Source organism: Leptonychotes weddellii, chromosome 6 (assembly GCF_054177405.1).
Source record: "Leptonychotes weddellii isolate Sample4059 chromosome 6, ASM5417740v2, whole genome shotgun sequence".
NCBI lineage: Eukaryota > Metazoa > Chordata > Mammalia > Carnivora > Phocidae > Leptonychotes > Leptonychotes weddellii.
The window spans coordinates 115,635,205-115,652,329 of record NC_138374.1 but is presented as its reverse complement, the minus strand read 5'-3'; the positions used below and the strand labels follow the sequence as shown (position 1 = coordinate 115,652,329).

General features: G+C 48.7%; 1 protein-coding gene and 1 long non-coding RNA gene across 18 annotated transcripts in view; one reads left to right on the top strand and one right to left on the bottom strand.

Annotated features, from left to right (window-relative positions):
* NFASC (neurofascin) overlaps nucleotides 1-2,368 on the bottom strand; it is a 180,644-nt gene extending 178,276 nt beyond the window's left edge. For 7 of the 17 annotated variants that reach the window (XM_081825069.1, XM_081825076.1, XM_081825075.1 and 4 more), the window contains exon 1: nucleotides 2,248-2,368. In XM_081825069.1, coding sequence (XP_081681195.1) covers nucleotides 2,248-2,354 — 107 coding nt within the window. In that variant the 5' untranslated portion in view covers nucleotides 2,355-2,368. The remainder of the gene's footprint in view (nucleotides 1-2,247) is intronic. The other 10 variants (XM_081825080.1, XM_081825081.1, XM_081825078.1 and 7 more) reach the window with 2 other exon arrangements.
* Nucleotides 2,369-2,497: 129 nt separating this feature from the next.
* LOC145722066 (uncharacterized) lies at nucleotides 2,498-13,639 on the top strand. Its single transcript, XR_014146097.1, has 3 exons — nucleotides 2,498-3,021; nucleotides 8,796-8,883; nucleotides 13,219-13,639. It is a non-coding gene; the product is annotated as an uncharacterized LOC145722066 (long non-coding RNA).
* Nucleotides 13,640-17,125: the final 3,486 nt, after the last annotated feature.

Sequence of the window (17,125 nt, the reverse complement as noted above, 5' to 3'; positions counted from 1 at the left end):
CCCCCCCCCCCCCCCCCCCCGCCACCAGGCAGTGCCTAAGTCCCCTTCAGGGTTGTCGCACGTGAGCTGGAGTCCAAACACTTGGATTTCTAAAGTGAGGGACTCCTAGAGAGATGGGACAGAACCCATCAGCAATATGCTCTTAACCCCTAATTTAAGCCCTGGGGATTTAGCTGAAGTTCCCAAGACAGGAATTGGGCTGTCATTCCCTGTCCGAGGGAGCAAACTCAATTGTGGGGTTAAATGTGAATGAGTCTTTTTCCTCATTTGTGCTATTCTCATTCTTTATCTACACACACACACACACACTTTCAGCTGAATCCAAAGGGGAAGATATTAACCCCTCAGAAGTGCGACTCAAGAAAAAGAAAAAAAGGAAAAAAGGAAAACCCATCAGTTTTCTCAACACACACACACACACAAAGAAGTGCCAACTTGGTCAAGACAAAAGGTTAGAATGACACCCCCCCCCCCCCCGCATTTCCTTCAATTCCTCCTGCAGTGCAATTCCACCAGATCTAACCATCCCCAAACCAGAGGGGAGGACAGGTCTCTGCCTTCCCTCTTCTCCCGGCTCCCCACTCCCACAGCTGGTATGGCCCCTATCCTGGGGAGCTTCCACTCACCACACACATTTTCCCTGGGCTTCTCCTACTCATGTCTCAAGTTCAGTGGGTTCTGAACCTGCCAGTCTCTGGCCCCATACAAACAATTCAACTCCTGCCCAGCCATGTCTCAAAGGTCTGCAGTCTGCCCCCTTGCTGGAGCTTTGATTGGGCCCCAGCGGGGCTCATCACAGTTCCAAGGGTAGATAAGATACATCAGGCCCTCATTCCAGGCAGACAGACAGGCTGGAAAGGGGCACTGTCATCCATTCCTCCAGACTGAGGGAGGAGGCATCTCTGCCCAACACACACACACACACACACACACACACACACAGCCCACTGCCAAATGCCAAGGAAGGACTCAGGAGCAGAACCTGGCTCAGGGCAGAGGAGGGGCTGCCATGGGGACCAGAGTCTAGGTGATTCAGCACTCTGCCCTCTCTCAGCCCAGCCCATGGGCCACACTCATGACAGCGCCTGATGCCAAAGTGCTGACTTGGAGGCTGAGGAAGAATTCTCTCTAAAATCCAAAATTCTCCAACCCTCCAGTGGGGCTCCGCATCCAGGCCTTTGCATCCCAGGGCTCAGAACAGGACCAGGAAGAGGCCCTCAGCCATTCCCTTGGACCCTGCCTCTTGCCCAACCTAGTTTCCCTATGCTTAGCACTCCCTCCCCCAGTCCATCTAGGAAACAAACTTGAACAGCTAGGGGAAGAGGGTGGCCGAGGAGGAACATAAGAGGCCTACCAGCCCCCAGCATCCTTCACCCCCAAACCGTGAATTGGATCAAACATGCAGAAAGGGGTTATAAGTGGATCCCGCAACTGCGAGTACATCGGGCCTTCAGAGCCCCAGGCCTCCCCAAGCAGGGAAGGAAGGCCCCGAGTCAGGTGATGGGGGCTCAGTACAAGCCGTGTGGCTACACAGAGCACCAGGAAGGGCGAATGGGAAAGGTGATGGGTGGCAGGCCAGCTAACAGCCCAGGAGAGGAAGATAGGGTTCTTGAGAGGGACTACGGTGCAGAAGGAAACCAAGAGGCAGCTGGGAAGGGGCTAGGACAGGGTGTGCAGGGGGACCTGGGGAGGACAGAAACTGAGGGAGCAGATGGAGAGACAGGCACACGGAGTGATGGGGATACGAGATCGGGATGAGGACAGGGGAGGCCAAGGAGAGGGGCTGACGGGAGGGGTAGGAAAGATGGGGTCATACAAAGCGGGGTGTGGAGGTAAACAGGTATAAGGGCAGGGCTGTGGATGAGGCAGGGACAGAAGGCAAGGGGAAGAGGTCGAGGATGCAGGAAGGGGGAGGGGAGGCCGCCAATGAGACATTAAGGGTGTTGGGGTAGGTAGGGGGGTGGGAGCTGAATGGGGGTGGGTGCAGATATCCCACTGGGGATGGATTCTGGGCAGGTGATGGTGCGGAGACGAGAAGGGACGGGGATGGATTCTGGGCAGGATGGATTCTGGGCAGGTGATGGTGTGAAGACGAGAAGGGACGGGGATATGGTCCGAGGGGGATGGGGACAGGTCGGGGGATGGAGACGGGCAGAGGAGGGCGGGAACAAGGGGGTGTCGCTAGATGCGTCTCCACGACCCCCGTTCTACCGCACCCCCACCCTTCCGGTATCCGCGCTCGCCTACCTCGGAGGGCGCGGGCTCCGGCCCTGGGCGCAGTCGGTGCTGTCCGCCGCCGGCGCCGCCACTTCTCCCACGTCCCCTGCAGCGCCTCTCGCCGCCAGCCGCCGCATTAGGGCAGAGACGAGCCCGTGCGCGTCCCCGGGCGGCCGGCGCGCCCCCGCCACCCTGCGTGCGCGCCCCCGCGCCCCTCCCTTCGCGCGCCGAGCGGGGACCCGGACGGAGGAGGGCGGGGGAAGATGCTCCGGGCGCCGTTCCGCCCGGCGCGTGGGGGAGCGGCTCACGAGGCCTGCGCCGGGCCGGGGACACAAGCTCCTGCTTTCTCTCCTCACCTAGCCACCGGCATTGAAAAGGAGCGTCCGTGAAGCCCCCGCGGTATCCGGTTTTGTCCTGTAAATGCCCCTCCACCATCAGACTGTGACTTCTTGGAGGCAGAAATGTGTCGGAGAGCTTGTGTTCCCAGGGAGGCTTGCTTGCTTGGGGTAGGCTCTCCAGGGACGTTAGTTGACAAGAATTGTTGGATCCCGGATTGGGGATGTAAGAAAGTTGTGATTCCTGCAGGGGCTTAGCGTGGTCTTTTAAAAACGGGAGATTTTGTTCTGCCCTATGGGGGCCCAGGCCCCGTCCCAAACTTGAGATAGGGTGGAAGAAATCCAGTGACTGGGAGGCCAGAGATCTCAGTGTTATTCCTGGCGCTGTGACTGTCTCTCACAAGGACATGACACTTCCTCAGTGTCCTCCTCCACTGAACAGTGAAAAGTTGAGGACAGAATCCTCCAGGTAACTGACAAAATGTTCCGCTCTTCCCGTTGGCTGCTTTGAGACCTGCAGTCAGAGCTATTGGATAAGGACTGTGTCATGGGAATCAGAGGAAGGTCCATACGGCAGGGCCTGAAAGCATAGCTGCCGGTGGGCGTCCGGGACCCTGGGCAAAAGTTTCTGCAGGACCCCCGTCTATATGAACAATCTGATCTCACTCAAAATCTTTTCTCAGCATCATTCTGGCAGCCTGACCTCACACAGTCCTCTGACCACAGGCCCTGGGATGGCCCTGTAGCAGCCAGTCTTGGGGCTTCTGGGGGGGTCTGGTCCATGCCGTTGGGGAGAGGCAGGAGGGAATGTACAGCGTTGGAAAATTCTCTGAAGGGGAGAATCTGGAAACTGGGGAGCCCCATCCAGATGACACTGTCCCCAGGCACTGGAGGGACACTTAGAGCACTTAGAGAAAAGTGCTTCAGAGCACCAGGGCCCCTCAGGCCTGAACCCAGGGCAGGACACCCCTCCCTTCCTTACCAGAAGTGTCCACGTGGCTAGCTCAACAGGAGAAAGAAAATAATTTTTCTTTTCTTTTCTTTCTTTTTTTTTTTTTTTTTAAGATTTTATTTATTTGACAGAGAGAGACATAGCGAGAGCAGGAACACAAGCAGGGCGGGTGGGAGAGGGAGAAGCAGGCTTCCCACAGAGCAGGGAGCCCGATGTGGGGCTCGATCCCAGGACCCTGGACTCATGACCTGAGCCGAAGGCAGACGCTTAACGACTGAGCCACCCAGGCGCCCTAATTTTTCTTTTCTAAGCACTTACTGTCCCTTAGCCGCTGGGTTTCTTATATATATCAGTCACTTGCCTTTTACAGCACTAGGACGTAGGTATTTTATAGGCTGTATTGCGCAATAACTGTAGCATCAACTCCGAGGCAGCCTGCTGGGGTTCAAATCCCACCTCCACCACGTCAGATCTGGGTCAACTTGGGCAATTTACTTATTTTCCTTTTATTTCTTTTAAAGAAATAATATTCAAGCTATACAAGCATATAGCTGAATCAGAGTCAAATCATTCTATGAGATTTCTTATGAAATACATTTCCCTCCTGCTCTGCCCTCTCCAGAAGCCATCACTTTCAACTCTTCTGAGCTGTTTCTTTGGCTCTTTTCCTCCCTATCTCTAAACAACATGCTAAATTGCTACTTCTTGCTTCTGGTTTAGGCATTATCTCTTGATGAATAGTGAAAACCCTATAAAAGACACTCTTTCAGCCCTGCCTTCATCTCTCACATAGCCTTCCTGTCCCCCTCCCGACCTCCCAATTTAGTCACATCTTGATATTGGTTATATCAAAAGAAATATTTATTATGACAACTTAAATCCTATTCACGGGCGCCTGGGTGGCTCAGATGGTTAAGCGTCTGCCTTCGGCTCAGGTCATGATCCCAGGGTCCTGGGATCGAGTCCCACATCGGGCTCCCGGCTCAGCGGGGAGCCTGCTTCTCCCTCTGACCCTTGCCCCTCTCATGCTGTTTCTCGCTCTCTAAAAAATAAATAAAATCTTTAAAAAAAAAAAAAATCCTATTCACAACTGACTTTTTCATTTCCTGCAAACTGTGTTTTTTTCTGGACTTAATAATTATCATGTTTTGTTTCCTTGTTTTATGTACGGTAATTATAATTCAACTCTAAATTTTCCATCAATTGTCTCTATCCATATGTTCAAAACTGCCAGAGATTCTATCAGTTGAAGATTCTCTCTGGAGCATTTTGACAGGTTCCAATCTCTATTGGTTTCTCTATGTGCAGGACACTGCTATTGACCTCGTCAGGCTCAGTTTCTTCATCTGGAAAATGGGGTAATTATATTACCTCATAGAGTTGTTGTGAGGATAAGCAAAATAATTCATGTAGCACAATGTTTGTCATATAATAAACGCTTAACAAATATTGCCTTATTAATTATTCAACAGGAGAAACCCAAAGCTCAAGTAACCTGCCCAACTAATGGTTCAAAACCCAGACGTGTCTGAAGGCTCCTACTTAAAACTACTTCACTATTTTAGGGCAGGCCCTAAAAATCTTAGATATACAATGTTAGAATCTTCCAGTATGGGCAAGTTGAAGAAACACAGGATTTTCCAGGAAAGTCCTGGCTGACCAGCAGGGTGAACATGGGCAGATCACCTAATCCCTCTATGACTTACTTTTCTCATCTGTAAAGTGAGGATAAAGTGAGGACCAAGGAGATAAGAAACTTTGTAAACCAAGTGCTCTGCACAAATGTTAGCTACTAATTCTCTTCCTTTCCTTAATTTTTTTTTAATAGCTGAGATAACCGAGTCCTAAAGAGAAGATGACGCAGAGAGGAATCATGCAGTGATTTGCTGGTTCAAACTGAACTGGAGCTCCTATCTCATGGCCTTAGCATAAAGAAGTAAAGTACAGGCCTAATGGGAGTGTAAGGCCCTCAGATGCCCAGATGGGGAGGAGGCAGGGGTTTCCTTGGCCTCAGTGTCCCCAGCCACTGGCCCATCCTGATCAGGGGACACCATCTGCTGGTGATGGACACCGGGGATGAAGGCAGGCCTGGATCTGGTACAGGCTGTTCTGCTAGTATGTCAGGAACAGAACTTCTCGGTGCCAAGGGCAGACAGTAGTTGCTTTTTTCTTTCCAGACATTCATCTGGCCTTCCTGCTTCCTTTTCTTCCCTGAGTTTGTATTTTGAGTTCTGGCTGAAACCCCAGTGGGCATGGACTCTGTTGACCCTAGACCTGAAACCCTACTCACTGTGTCCTGTCTCCTGGTAAATGGCAAGTCACCAATGACTTTCACATTCTCTAGCATGTCATTGCTCCCAATCAATGGCAAAAGCCCTGCCTAACCCCAGGCTCAAGTGAAGAGAAAGCCCCATGCACTGAGTCTCAGATGCAGTAGGACACTGGGCATGCGTAGGGATGGTGGAAGCAGAGGGACAGGGCTAGGCCTCGGCAGTGTCTGTTATGCCCTCCAAGCCACTCTCCTGCACATGGCCCTCAGAAGGTATGGGGAAACTGGCTGTTCCGTGCATTTGGGGTAGAGGCTTAACTTCATACAGGCTTTAGGGAGAACAGTTTGGCAGTTCCATCAAGACTTTGAATAGACCCTTAACCCCATCAGTGCCACCTCGAAGAATCCAGGCTGTAGAAACACTAGCACAAGTCACAAAGATGCGTATGCATAGGGGTGTTCTCTGTAGCCCATCCAGAGGGCAATGATCCGATATGTTGTGTTAATTTGTGCAATGAAGAGGTATGGAGCCACTTAAGAAAAAATGCACACACATCTTTTTTAAAAGAAGAACAGCTTAATAACAACATGTAGGGTATTACCCTTTTCTGGGGGAAAGTAAGTTGGTATAAGGGGTGGGAAGAGGAGAGAGGGAGTGATGCCCTGGGCCAGTTTAGATGAGAACTGAGCACTTGGAGGATATCAGGAGGGACCTAATTTTCATTAAAGCCTCTCACATACCAGGTCCTTTACATCTGTCATATCACTTAGTCGTCACAAAAACCCAGGAAGTTTGGTGGTCTTTGCCTCCAGTGTGCTGATGAGGAAAGAGAGACCCAGTGAGGCTAGGAAGATCTCAACATCACACAGATGAGATGTGGTCAAGGATTAACCTGGCCCGAAGAGAGGCCTAGCCTTGCCCTTGGCTTCTGGGAGGTCATCTCTGAACCCATGGGATGTCCTGCCTGATAAAAGTGTCTTTACCTGGGGGCCTGAGGCCACGCTAGGTAGTCTATGCATACACCGTGATTTATGGTGGGTGCTTCGGGCACGTATCAGCTCAACCTCCAGAGAGGCTAGAAACAAAGGTTAGCTACACGGGTGGTTAGCCATGTCTACATGACTGAACCTCAGTAAAGACTCTGGACACTAAGGCTTGGGTGAACTTCCCTGGTTGGCAACACGTACCTGGAACGTAGTGCTATCTCCAGGTCTCCATGGGGAGAGGACAGCTAGAAGCTCTGCATGTGGAGCTCTCCTGAACTCTGCCTCATGTGCCTCTTCTCTGGGCTGACTTTAATCTGTATCCTTTCACTGTAATAAAACATAACTGGGTGTTCTAGCTTCCGGTGAGTTCTGGATGTTCTACTAGCACCTTATAGAACCTGACGGTGGTCTTGGGAATGCCCAAGCTTGCAAGTGATGTCAGAAGTGAGGGTGGTCTTGGGGGCTGCTGCTAACTTTAAAGATGGTAAAGGGTGGAATTGGGATTTGCACAAAGATCTCAGAGACTCCAGAGTGTGCCCCCTTCCCAGTTCACCACACTCTCTTACACTGACCCACTGGGGACAAGTGCTGTAGGGAAGAAGTTCTGGCACCGTGAGGAAGAACAAGAGCAGAGTGATGGCCACACTCAGCGACAGCAAGGTGGGTGGATGAAAACATAGGAAAGCAAGGTGAGGAGCATGCTCAAAGGGACAATAGAAGGAGTTCCCGGAATAGAAAGTTCCCGTAATCTATGTCCCTCACAATGCAGGAGGGCAGGAAGGCAGGTGCAGAGAAAGCTGATGGGAGAAGCATCCAGGGAGCCCCGGTTTCTTATAGATCCTCCAAGAAGATACAAGCCATGATAGACAAGCCTCTCCTCTTGTCTCTCCCTCAGCATCTCCTCCCTGCTCCCTATAGGCCAAGAGGGAAGAGCACAGTTCAATTTATATATAGAATTGAGGGAAGGAGGGAAGGAACCAGGAGACTGCCCTTGATCCTTCTCCCATTTGGCCACCCCACAGTGCTGGTCGTCCTCAACAGCCATACGGATGGAGACCCCATGCTTCCCCCAACCCTTTTATTGCCCCCACATCTGGCACATGCTTAGGTACCTAGCCTTTTCTGCCTCCCACCCCGTTCTAGGCTAGAGAGCATCTTTCCATCTGCTTCCCCACTTCCTGCTTTGGAATGTAAAAATAAAAAATAAAATCTCCTTTCGATTAGCCTCCTGCCCAGTACTGCTGAGGGCAGAACTGAGCTTCTGATCACCAAGCTGTTGGCTCCCAGATGCAGGGCCCTCCCCCAGTACATGGAATTAGTCTTCTACCCTAGGCAGGTGACATTCCATTCCCAGTAGACTGGGCAGTAAACAAGGAGGCAGGTGGAGAGGAGGAGAGGTCCCGGAAGAGCAGGCAGCCAGCCCCCAGTCTAGGGGCATGTCCTAGCCCAGTCCCTGCTCCGAGTGAGGCAGAGTGGAGTCACACAGGGCACATTTCCCCTTTAAGACTATCTGCAATGATCATTTGGGGCAAATTGCATCTGCATCAGTGTATTAGAGAAGGATTTTTTGGAGCTGTTCTCTACTGCAGTGGAAGGCCTCCACCTGTTTACCAGCAATAGTAGGGAAAGCGGACATTTCTCTCTCTCCGACTTCCCACCAGCCAGCTGGCAAGAAGACAAGCTCAGCTTCAGACTCTTTCTCTCTCTAAATGTATGAAACTTTGGTTTTCCAGGGGCCTTTAAGGACTGATCTTCCAGGCAGGTTGCTTTCTGCTCCTGTCCCCAAACAGGAGAATGAACACAGTCCCTCCCCAGCTAGGAAATCCTGGCATTTAGAAAACCCTTGTCAAAGGAGCTTTTTCTTAAAACTAAAAAAATAATAATAATATTTAAAAATGGGGCACCTGGCTGGCTCAGTTGGAAGAGCATGCAACTCTTGATCTCAGGGTCGTGAGTTCGAACCTCACATGGGGTGTAGAGATTCCTTAATTAAATAAAACTTTAAAAAAAATTAAAAGAGCTTTCTCTTTTGCAGTTGTCTTGCAAACCTACTTGTATGAGTAGCCTTCAGAGTGATCATCACTGCTAACCACAAGGGCATCCGTGTCATCACGATCAAATGGGTAAGATACATTAAACAACTTCTTTTCCTAAACCTTCTCACTCATTTTAACTTTGTGGTGTACTACTATTTTAAGACTCAGCTTAAACACAATTCCTGTGGGAAAAACTCTCACCTTCTGCCAGACCCAGCCTCTCATCTGGGCAGCAGTGCACACGATAAATGCTCCTTCCCTGCACTCATCGCACCGTGTTTCCTTATATGTGTGTCTTCCCTGTTAGACTGGAAGTTTCCTGAGAGCAGGAAATCCTGTAAAGCAGAGCTGTGGTGAACATAGATCGTAGTGTGGAATGATGACAGCCACTAGCTACATGTGACTATTTAAATTTAAATTAAGATAAAAAAATTGTTCAGAGTGGGTCATTCGAAGTACCTCCCTACATGCAGTGCTGTGCTCCTTGCTGGTCAAAGAATTACACAGACATTTGTAATCTAAGACAGGCATGAGACCATCTAGAAGTACACTATAAAGAATGCCCCCTTGAATAAATATGGGCTAAATGAAGTAAGCGGATTGCCATTAGGTATTGTCAAATATATAAAAATTGAACAGACCAAAGGAAAAAAATATAAAGAAGTCTGGTTGTCCTTACAGCCTGAAAACTAATGTGTTCCTTACTTATATTTGAAATGGACATTACTTTGCTGGAATTATTTCTTAGAGAAATAAACATAGCAGCCAGAAATAATCATGCCGGGTATCAAAACATAGCCAAAGAAAATATTTGTCCTCATGTAGCAACGACAGAAGATCTCTAACATGGAGCCACTGATTTTCTGGGTAAGGTAAGATTTACAATGGTCTTCCCTATTGTTTTCCATAAACCATTGCAATGTCCCATCCATTGCAACATTTCAACCTCCAAACTATCTTTCGGATGCTGCCTCTGTACACAGCAAATGTATAAATATCCGGTGACCGTGTGTCTCAGTTTTCTATCAGGAAAATGTGGTTTCTGTGTCTCTCCATCCTGTCCATCTCCTATGGGCTATGATGTTACTTTGCCAAGGGGACTATACATCCAAATGGTCAAGAGTGCCTCCTTCTGCACCGGACCCAAATCAGCGGGCTGGGGAAAAGCAGAGAACGCATCACCTGTGGTTTGTAGCAAACCAGGGGTCTTGTGTTCCAGATCCCGGGCTCCTCTGTTTCTTCCCCATCCCCTACCCCGCCCCTCACCCCCGGCACGATTCCTGCTGGCTGCCAGCACTGGGAGCCAGGAGGTAGCAGCTGAGAGCCTGGCCTGTGAGCCAGGCCACCCCCAATTAGTTTATCTTATTAATGCCAATTTATTAGCACAGAACCCCTGGGAGGTGAGCAGGAGGATGTTTTAAATAAGCATCCGCATTTCCTGTCTGTAAGCTTTACACCTGAGCTCAGTGCTCAGCCAGGCCCAAGATGGGTGGCCTCCTGCCTCCCACCTCCTCCGGGTGGGTGGCCCCAGGGGGGTGGATCTTGACTGGGCAGATGGGACAGCGTGTGCTTCTCAACACAAGACTTATCACAATTTCATAAACGTTTGTGCAGGCTTCCCGTTAAGGGTCTTCTAAGGGTTCATTTACGACAAAGAATTTGTCTATCAAATAACAATGGCTTTGTAAATACAATAGCCTTAATAATTAAATCTTACTCCCTCTCAGGGCTCCAAATGGATTAACTTCTTCAAGTTCTTACGTGTTAGGATCCGGGGAAAATGCTATCTTCCCACTAGGGAGTTCCTGGCTCAGAAAGAGTCCTATCATTCACTCCGTCTTTGAGGCTGGGGCTTAAATAAGGGGGGACCACACGCTTTTAGACACAAGAGTGCATTTTAAATGAATTGGTAAATGGCCATAATTTAACATTATTCCAAGCACCTGAGAAGTTTTCATGGGCCATGAGCTCTTTTTGCTTCATAGGGACCAAGTACCATGACCAGGTAGATCCTACCTGCAAAGGCATGTGTTTGGTAGAGGAGAAGACACCCACCCCCCCCACCCACCCTGCCCCACAGTTTCCTCCCTCACTAACACCAAGCTTTAAAAATTCCAAGAACAAACAGGGCGCCTGGCTGCTCAGTTAGTGGAGTATGTGACTCTTGATCTCAGGGTTATAGGTTTGAGCCCCATGTTGGGTGTAGAAATTACTTAAAAATAAAATCTACAAAAAAAAAAAAAAAGTCCATGGGGCACCTAAGTGTCTGACTGTTGATTTTGGCTCAGGTCACAATCTCAGGCTCTTGGGATGGAGCCCTGGTCAGGCTCCACGCTAGGCGGGGAGTCTGCTGGAGATTCTCTGTCTCCCTCTCCCTCTGCCCGTCCCCCTGCTTGTGCGCGTGCTCTATCTCTCTCTAAATAAATAAATAAATAAAATCTTAAAAAAAAAAATCCAAGAACAAACACCACCCCTCTCCTTAGCCAGAGAGAACCTTCTCTTAAACAGGCATTTGACCATTGTGTGCATATTTTTGTGTGTTGGGGGGGAATGAATTGGTCTGCAGCAGTGATGTATCGGTAAATGTTTAATATTGGTTCACTGAGAAAAAAAGAGAAGCCCTGATTAGTAGCGTTTTCCAGTTTCTGTGGTGTAAATTCTCCCACCACGGTCGATTTCAAGGTAGCAGCATGAGGAGGTCATTGAGCACGGAGTTGGGAAAAGCTGTGCTGAAGCTCCCCATGATAGAATATCTCCACGATATCAATACCATAGATGTAAATAACCTCAAGATCATAGACCCCCAGCTTAGAATTTCTATTTCCTGGCTCCCACAGCACCCTCAATGAGGTCAGTGTGTTATGCCTGTGTTATAGAAGAGGAAGCCAGACGTGGTAGACATTGGCACTAACTGCGCATACCCACCTCAGTGGCTGGCACTCCCACCCCCGCTGCCGTGAGTGGGGCAGGAATGACGATGGCTGATGCCTGTGTCCTCTGGAGGCCAGCTCTGGCTGAAGGGAGCACCTCTCCCTGAGATGTCTGCAGGTTACAGTGGCCAATAGTGCCTGCAGCGTCCAAGGCCTGGCCCCTTGCTCGGGGCCTACTGTCATGTGACTACTGTCATGTGAGTCACATCCAGAGCATCTGTGGATGAGGCCAAGTCTTCACCTGAGACACAGCCTGGTTTGGCAGCCTCCTCTTCAGCATGCTTCCCACATTCCCCTTCTCTGAAGGCCCTCCCTCCCTCCGCCATATGCATCTGCATTCCTGTCTCAGGCTCTGCTTCTAGGGAACTTGACCAAAGACATGAAGCCTCAGAGGGACAGCCCTGATGTCCCACAGTGACCAAGGCAAAATGAACCCAAGACTTCTGATTCCCAAGAAAGTATTCTTGTTGCCATCCCACAGCTGCTGCTTCTACTTTAAGCCTCTTCAGTGACTATAGAACAAAGCTAAAGCCCAAACACTCGAGTGTGGCATTCAAGGCCCTAGCGCTTTGCCCCCAACCTTCCCTCCCAGCCTTGCTTCCTAAGATTCTCTCTACTTACACCCGTGACTTCAGCCAGAGCAGACTGCCTTCTGTTCCTCAAACCTGCCCTGGGTTTCTTGTCTCTGTGCTTTTGATTCTGTTGTTTCTTCTTCACGACACGTAAATTTAAATGTACTGAGTGCCTAGTGCATTCAGGCCCTGTACTCTGGAACAGCAGTCTTCAAAATGGGGCATATCTATCCTTGTAGGTAGCAGAAGACTTTTCAAGAAGTATGTGCACAAGAGTAGTTTTAAGGGAACTGGTCTCTAGGTCCTCAAATTCCACATTTGCACTTTCTTAAAATTGTCTGAGAAGGGGCCTACATTCAAAATAGTCCTCTTCTCACCTTACAAAAGAAAAGAAAATCTCCATTTTACTATGGTGCATTGCCCTAGGGTATAGGAATAATGTTTCAAAAATATCAGTTTTGGGGAAGGCTCCTTTCATGATTAGTCAAGGCATGATTACCCTTAGGATGTTCAGGAGCAGTAAGAAACCGTGATGGAAACCCGTAGTTAGGCAAGGTTGGTCTGGGCTTTGGTGCCAGGCAAAAGGGTTTTAGCCTTGGTATGGGAGGAAATGGGGCCAGTTGGCAAGAAATACGTAGATACTGGGATTTTTGCTCTGGGGTCAACTTTTCTCTAGCTCCATGCTTTATAACATGGGGTCATCAGTATTGTATGAAGGGTTCTAGAACATGGTATATCTCCAGGGATCATAGTTCTTTTGCTCCGATCTGATGGGGACAGAGATGGGATGGGGGAAGTTTAGTAATCTAGCTATTAAGTAATTCTATACATTTTCATGTTAAAGTAATAATGGCTAACACAGGTCATGCTTACTGGGTACCTGTCCCCAGTCTAAGAACTTGTTATCTGTTTTTTTTAAGGAAGCTCCACTCCCAGTGTGGAGCCCAACATAGGGCTTGAACTCACCACCCTGAGACCAAGACCTGAGCTGAGATCAAGAATTGGATGCTTAATGGACTGAGCTACCAGGCACCCCAGAAATCTGATACGTATTAAACACATTGAATCACTACATCAAGGCTATGAGGGAACGAAGGTTGAAAATGGAGATAAAGTGCCTTGTCCAAGGTCTCCCAGCTGGCAAATTGGAAAGCCAGATCCAAACCCATGTGCTATGGTTCCAGAGCCTGTGCCTTTAAATAAAACTAGATGCCTTCAAGCAAATGCAGATTTGTTTTAAAGTAGAAAGCAAAAGTTGATGACTATTTCAGCTAAAATTTTAGGTTTTCAGCTTTTTGTGAACTGCTTCTTTTCTTAAAGGTGGGCTGGTGTGGGGATATGGTCGCTCTACTATGACCTTAGAGTAGTAGGTACAAAATCTTTTTCATCCTTCTGGTCTCTCTTCTGCTGGGTGGGGAACAAGATGAGGGAACAAATGCAGGAGGGATTGAGGATGTCTTGTGAAGGAATAAAGACAGACCCTGATCCTGGGAGTGCCATTTGCATACTGATGAAGTTAATTTCCCTCTGTTTTCCAGCTCATTAGAGATGTTGGGGGCAGAGGGGATCAGGCTGGGGCACCTGCTAGAGTCACTGCATGGGCTATCTCACCACCTGGTCTGTGGTCTTTCTGGGAAAACCCTCCACCAATGAGAATGCTGTGTCTGTTTCACGCAGGGGTCAGCTGGGGCAACCACAGAAGGGGACAAGGGGGCAGGAAAGCCCCTAGAACGATGGGGGAAGGGCAGGGATCACAGTGAAAGTGGAACCTTATGGTCAAGGCTGACTTGTCTTGTTGAACAGGAGAGAAGAGTGTTATGTTTAATGTGGAGGGGAAAGAACAATTCTCTATGTTACAGCCAATTAAAAATATGCTTATAAAGAATTAGGGGCAGGAATTCATAAAAGCATGAACGAATGTGTTCCTTTGTTCTACATTCTATTTTTTTCTTAAGACTATTTTTTTAGAGAAGTTTTAAATCCAAAATGGAGGGGAAGGTACAGAGATTTCGCATATCCCCTCAGCCTCACACATGCACAGCCTCCCCCACCATCCCCATCCCCACCAAAGGGGTGCATTTGTTATAGCTGATGAACTACACAGCATTATCACCCAAAGTCTATAGTTTATGTTTCAGTTCCACTCCTGGTGTTGTACACTGTATGGATTTGAACAAATGTATAATGACATGTATCGATCATTATGGTATCATACAAAGTGTTTTCACTGTCCTAAAAATCCTCTGTGGTCCACCAATTTATCCCACCCCTCCCCACCCCACCCCCTGGCAACCATGGATCTTTTTACCATCTCCATAGTTGCCTTTTCCAGAATGTCCCAAAGTTGGAAACATACAGTATGTAGCCTTTTCAGATTGGCCTCTTTCACTTAGTAACATGCATTTAAGTTTCCTTCGTGTCTTTTCATGGCTTGATAGCTCATTTCTTTTTAGTGCTGAATAGCATTTCATTGTGTGTTTGCAGATCACCCTGCAGTGTGTAAAGCACTCACAGACACTATAAGTTATGAGTAGTTGCCCCCCCAGAAGCTAGGGAAGTGAAGCCTGGAGAAGGGAAGTGAGTTGTTGGAGATCTCACTGTGACCACACAGCTTCCCCACGGGGTGGGGATCAAGGCAAGTTGGGTATATAGGATCTTATGAAGTCATTGCTAATAAACTGTTACATCCAAAACACATATCTTGTCCCCAGATTGGACTTGTGGTAGGGAAGTGGCCCAGAAGCCAGAAAGGGAGGGTGACGAATGGAAGAAGAGTCCTCTGACTGGTGCCGATGGAAAGCTCAGGGAGCTGTCCTGGCTTCCATGCGCCCCGACCTTGGGGATGAAATGAGACTGGCAGCAACAGCACACTGATCTGCAGAGGACACCCAGCTGGTCACTGAAGACTCGGGATGGGAGACACGTGGAAGAGTGAGAATGGTACAGAAGGCCTTGGCTTTCAAGTTTGATTGAGAGTCTGATTTAGGGAGGAAGCCAGGACTGCAGTTTTGGAGATCCTCAAGACCACCTGCAAGTTCAGTGATTTACTAGAAGGACTCACAGAACTCAGAAAAACTGCTGTACTCATGGTTACAGTTTATCACAGTGGAAGGAAACAGATTAAAATCGGCGGAGGAGATAGCTGCATAGGGCAGGACCCAGGAGAGACCAGGAGCAAACTTCCAGCCGTCCTCTCCCCCTAGACACATGGGGACAGCACTTACTTCTCCCAGCAATGTTATGTGGCAACACGTAGAGAGGACTGCCAGCCAGGGAAGCTCACCCAAGGCCTGGGTGTCATGTAGGCAGGTCTGACCTTGGTGTTCAGCCCTTCCGGAGGTCAAGTTGATGCTGTTTGGCCCAAGGCCTCCAGCATATATCACATTATTAGCATAGACTATCTGGTATGACCCACAGCACCCCGGTAAACATAGACACTCTTGTCAGGTAGAATATTCCAAGGCCTGAGAGGTTACTTCCCAGGAGCTGGGCAAGGACCAAGTCTTTCCTTGGGCAAGGTTAATACTTTACTGCACAGGGACCAACCCAAGTCACTGTGGTTTCTAGGCCTGGAGGGATTCCTTATACCTCTTCCCTGTGGAATTTCAGACCTCGGTGCTATGCTCTGCCTGCAGAAGGAACATTTTTAGATTCTGGTCCATACCCAATTTCAGAGGCCAAACCAGACCTTAGCAGGGAGAGACTTAGGTTGCCATAGATCCTTATCTGCAGCTCAGCAACCAGGCAGCCTTGCTGCTGAGACCCAATCCCTACCTTCATCCCAGCTGGGTACCTGGTCATCTGTGCTATCTCCATCCACTGAGCTCTTATCCTGACAGCTTCTCAGACTGACTGTTTGCTCCTTCCTGTGCCTTTCTCTGAGACTGGGGCCCTACTCTGAACCCCCTGTCTAGGGTTTGGACCTTGCTGCCCACCTCTTGGCCTGGACTCTACATGTCCTCACCCTGGATTTGCCATTGCTGGGTTGCCCCCACCTGCTTGGGGAATTGCTCGCTCCTGCCAGGCCCTGAGTGACTCAGGCGCTGACTCCTGGACAGAGGCTCAGGGTCACTGCCCAGCAACTGTAGCAGGGACTGTCCTGGCTCCATGGATCAAAGCAGTCTGGTTGTCCCCTTCGGCCACCATTTTCAAAACTGGTCATACCATATCCCAGATTATGTTATGATGCTCTGGAAGGTTCCCCAGGCAAGCTGGGTCCAGTGCTCCGCAACAGGAGAAGTTCAAAGAGCCTAACTGACCCACATAAAAATACTGGTGCTCTTACGTTTGTATCTTAGTGGTGTATTTGTATCTTAGCAGTCATTCAGAGGCTCTTTATGGGGAGTTCTGGCTTCATCATGGCCATGAACTTCCAACCTCCGGAATTCCTCCTGGACCAAAAGGACTTAAAGAAACACAGGTGGGCAATCTCTTATCAGAAGCCCCAGGGAGAGTAAAAACCCTTAGGCCAGATGTATTTTAGAATTCAGAATTGTTTCGATTTTAGAAAGATAATTTGGTGCAGATACTGTATATTATGTAACAACCGCAGTGACGTCTGGGGCAGCATGCTGTAAATCAAACACGTTAATATTTCTGCAGTGAAGTGTATGAATAGTCACACTAAGCAACATGAATAAGGCTGTAATTCATTGCCTTATGACAGTTCAGGTCAGGTTTTCCTACCAAATGACTTCAGGTTAAATTAGGTGTTGCTACCATATAAATTATGAAAAAAATTCATTTCATAAAACTTTCTGAGTAGGTTAAATATTTTCCATGTATTCTTTATATAGTTCATAAGCACCTTGAGAACAGGAGTGGTGT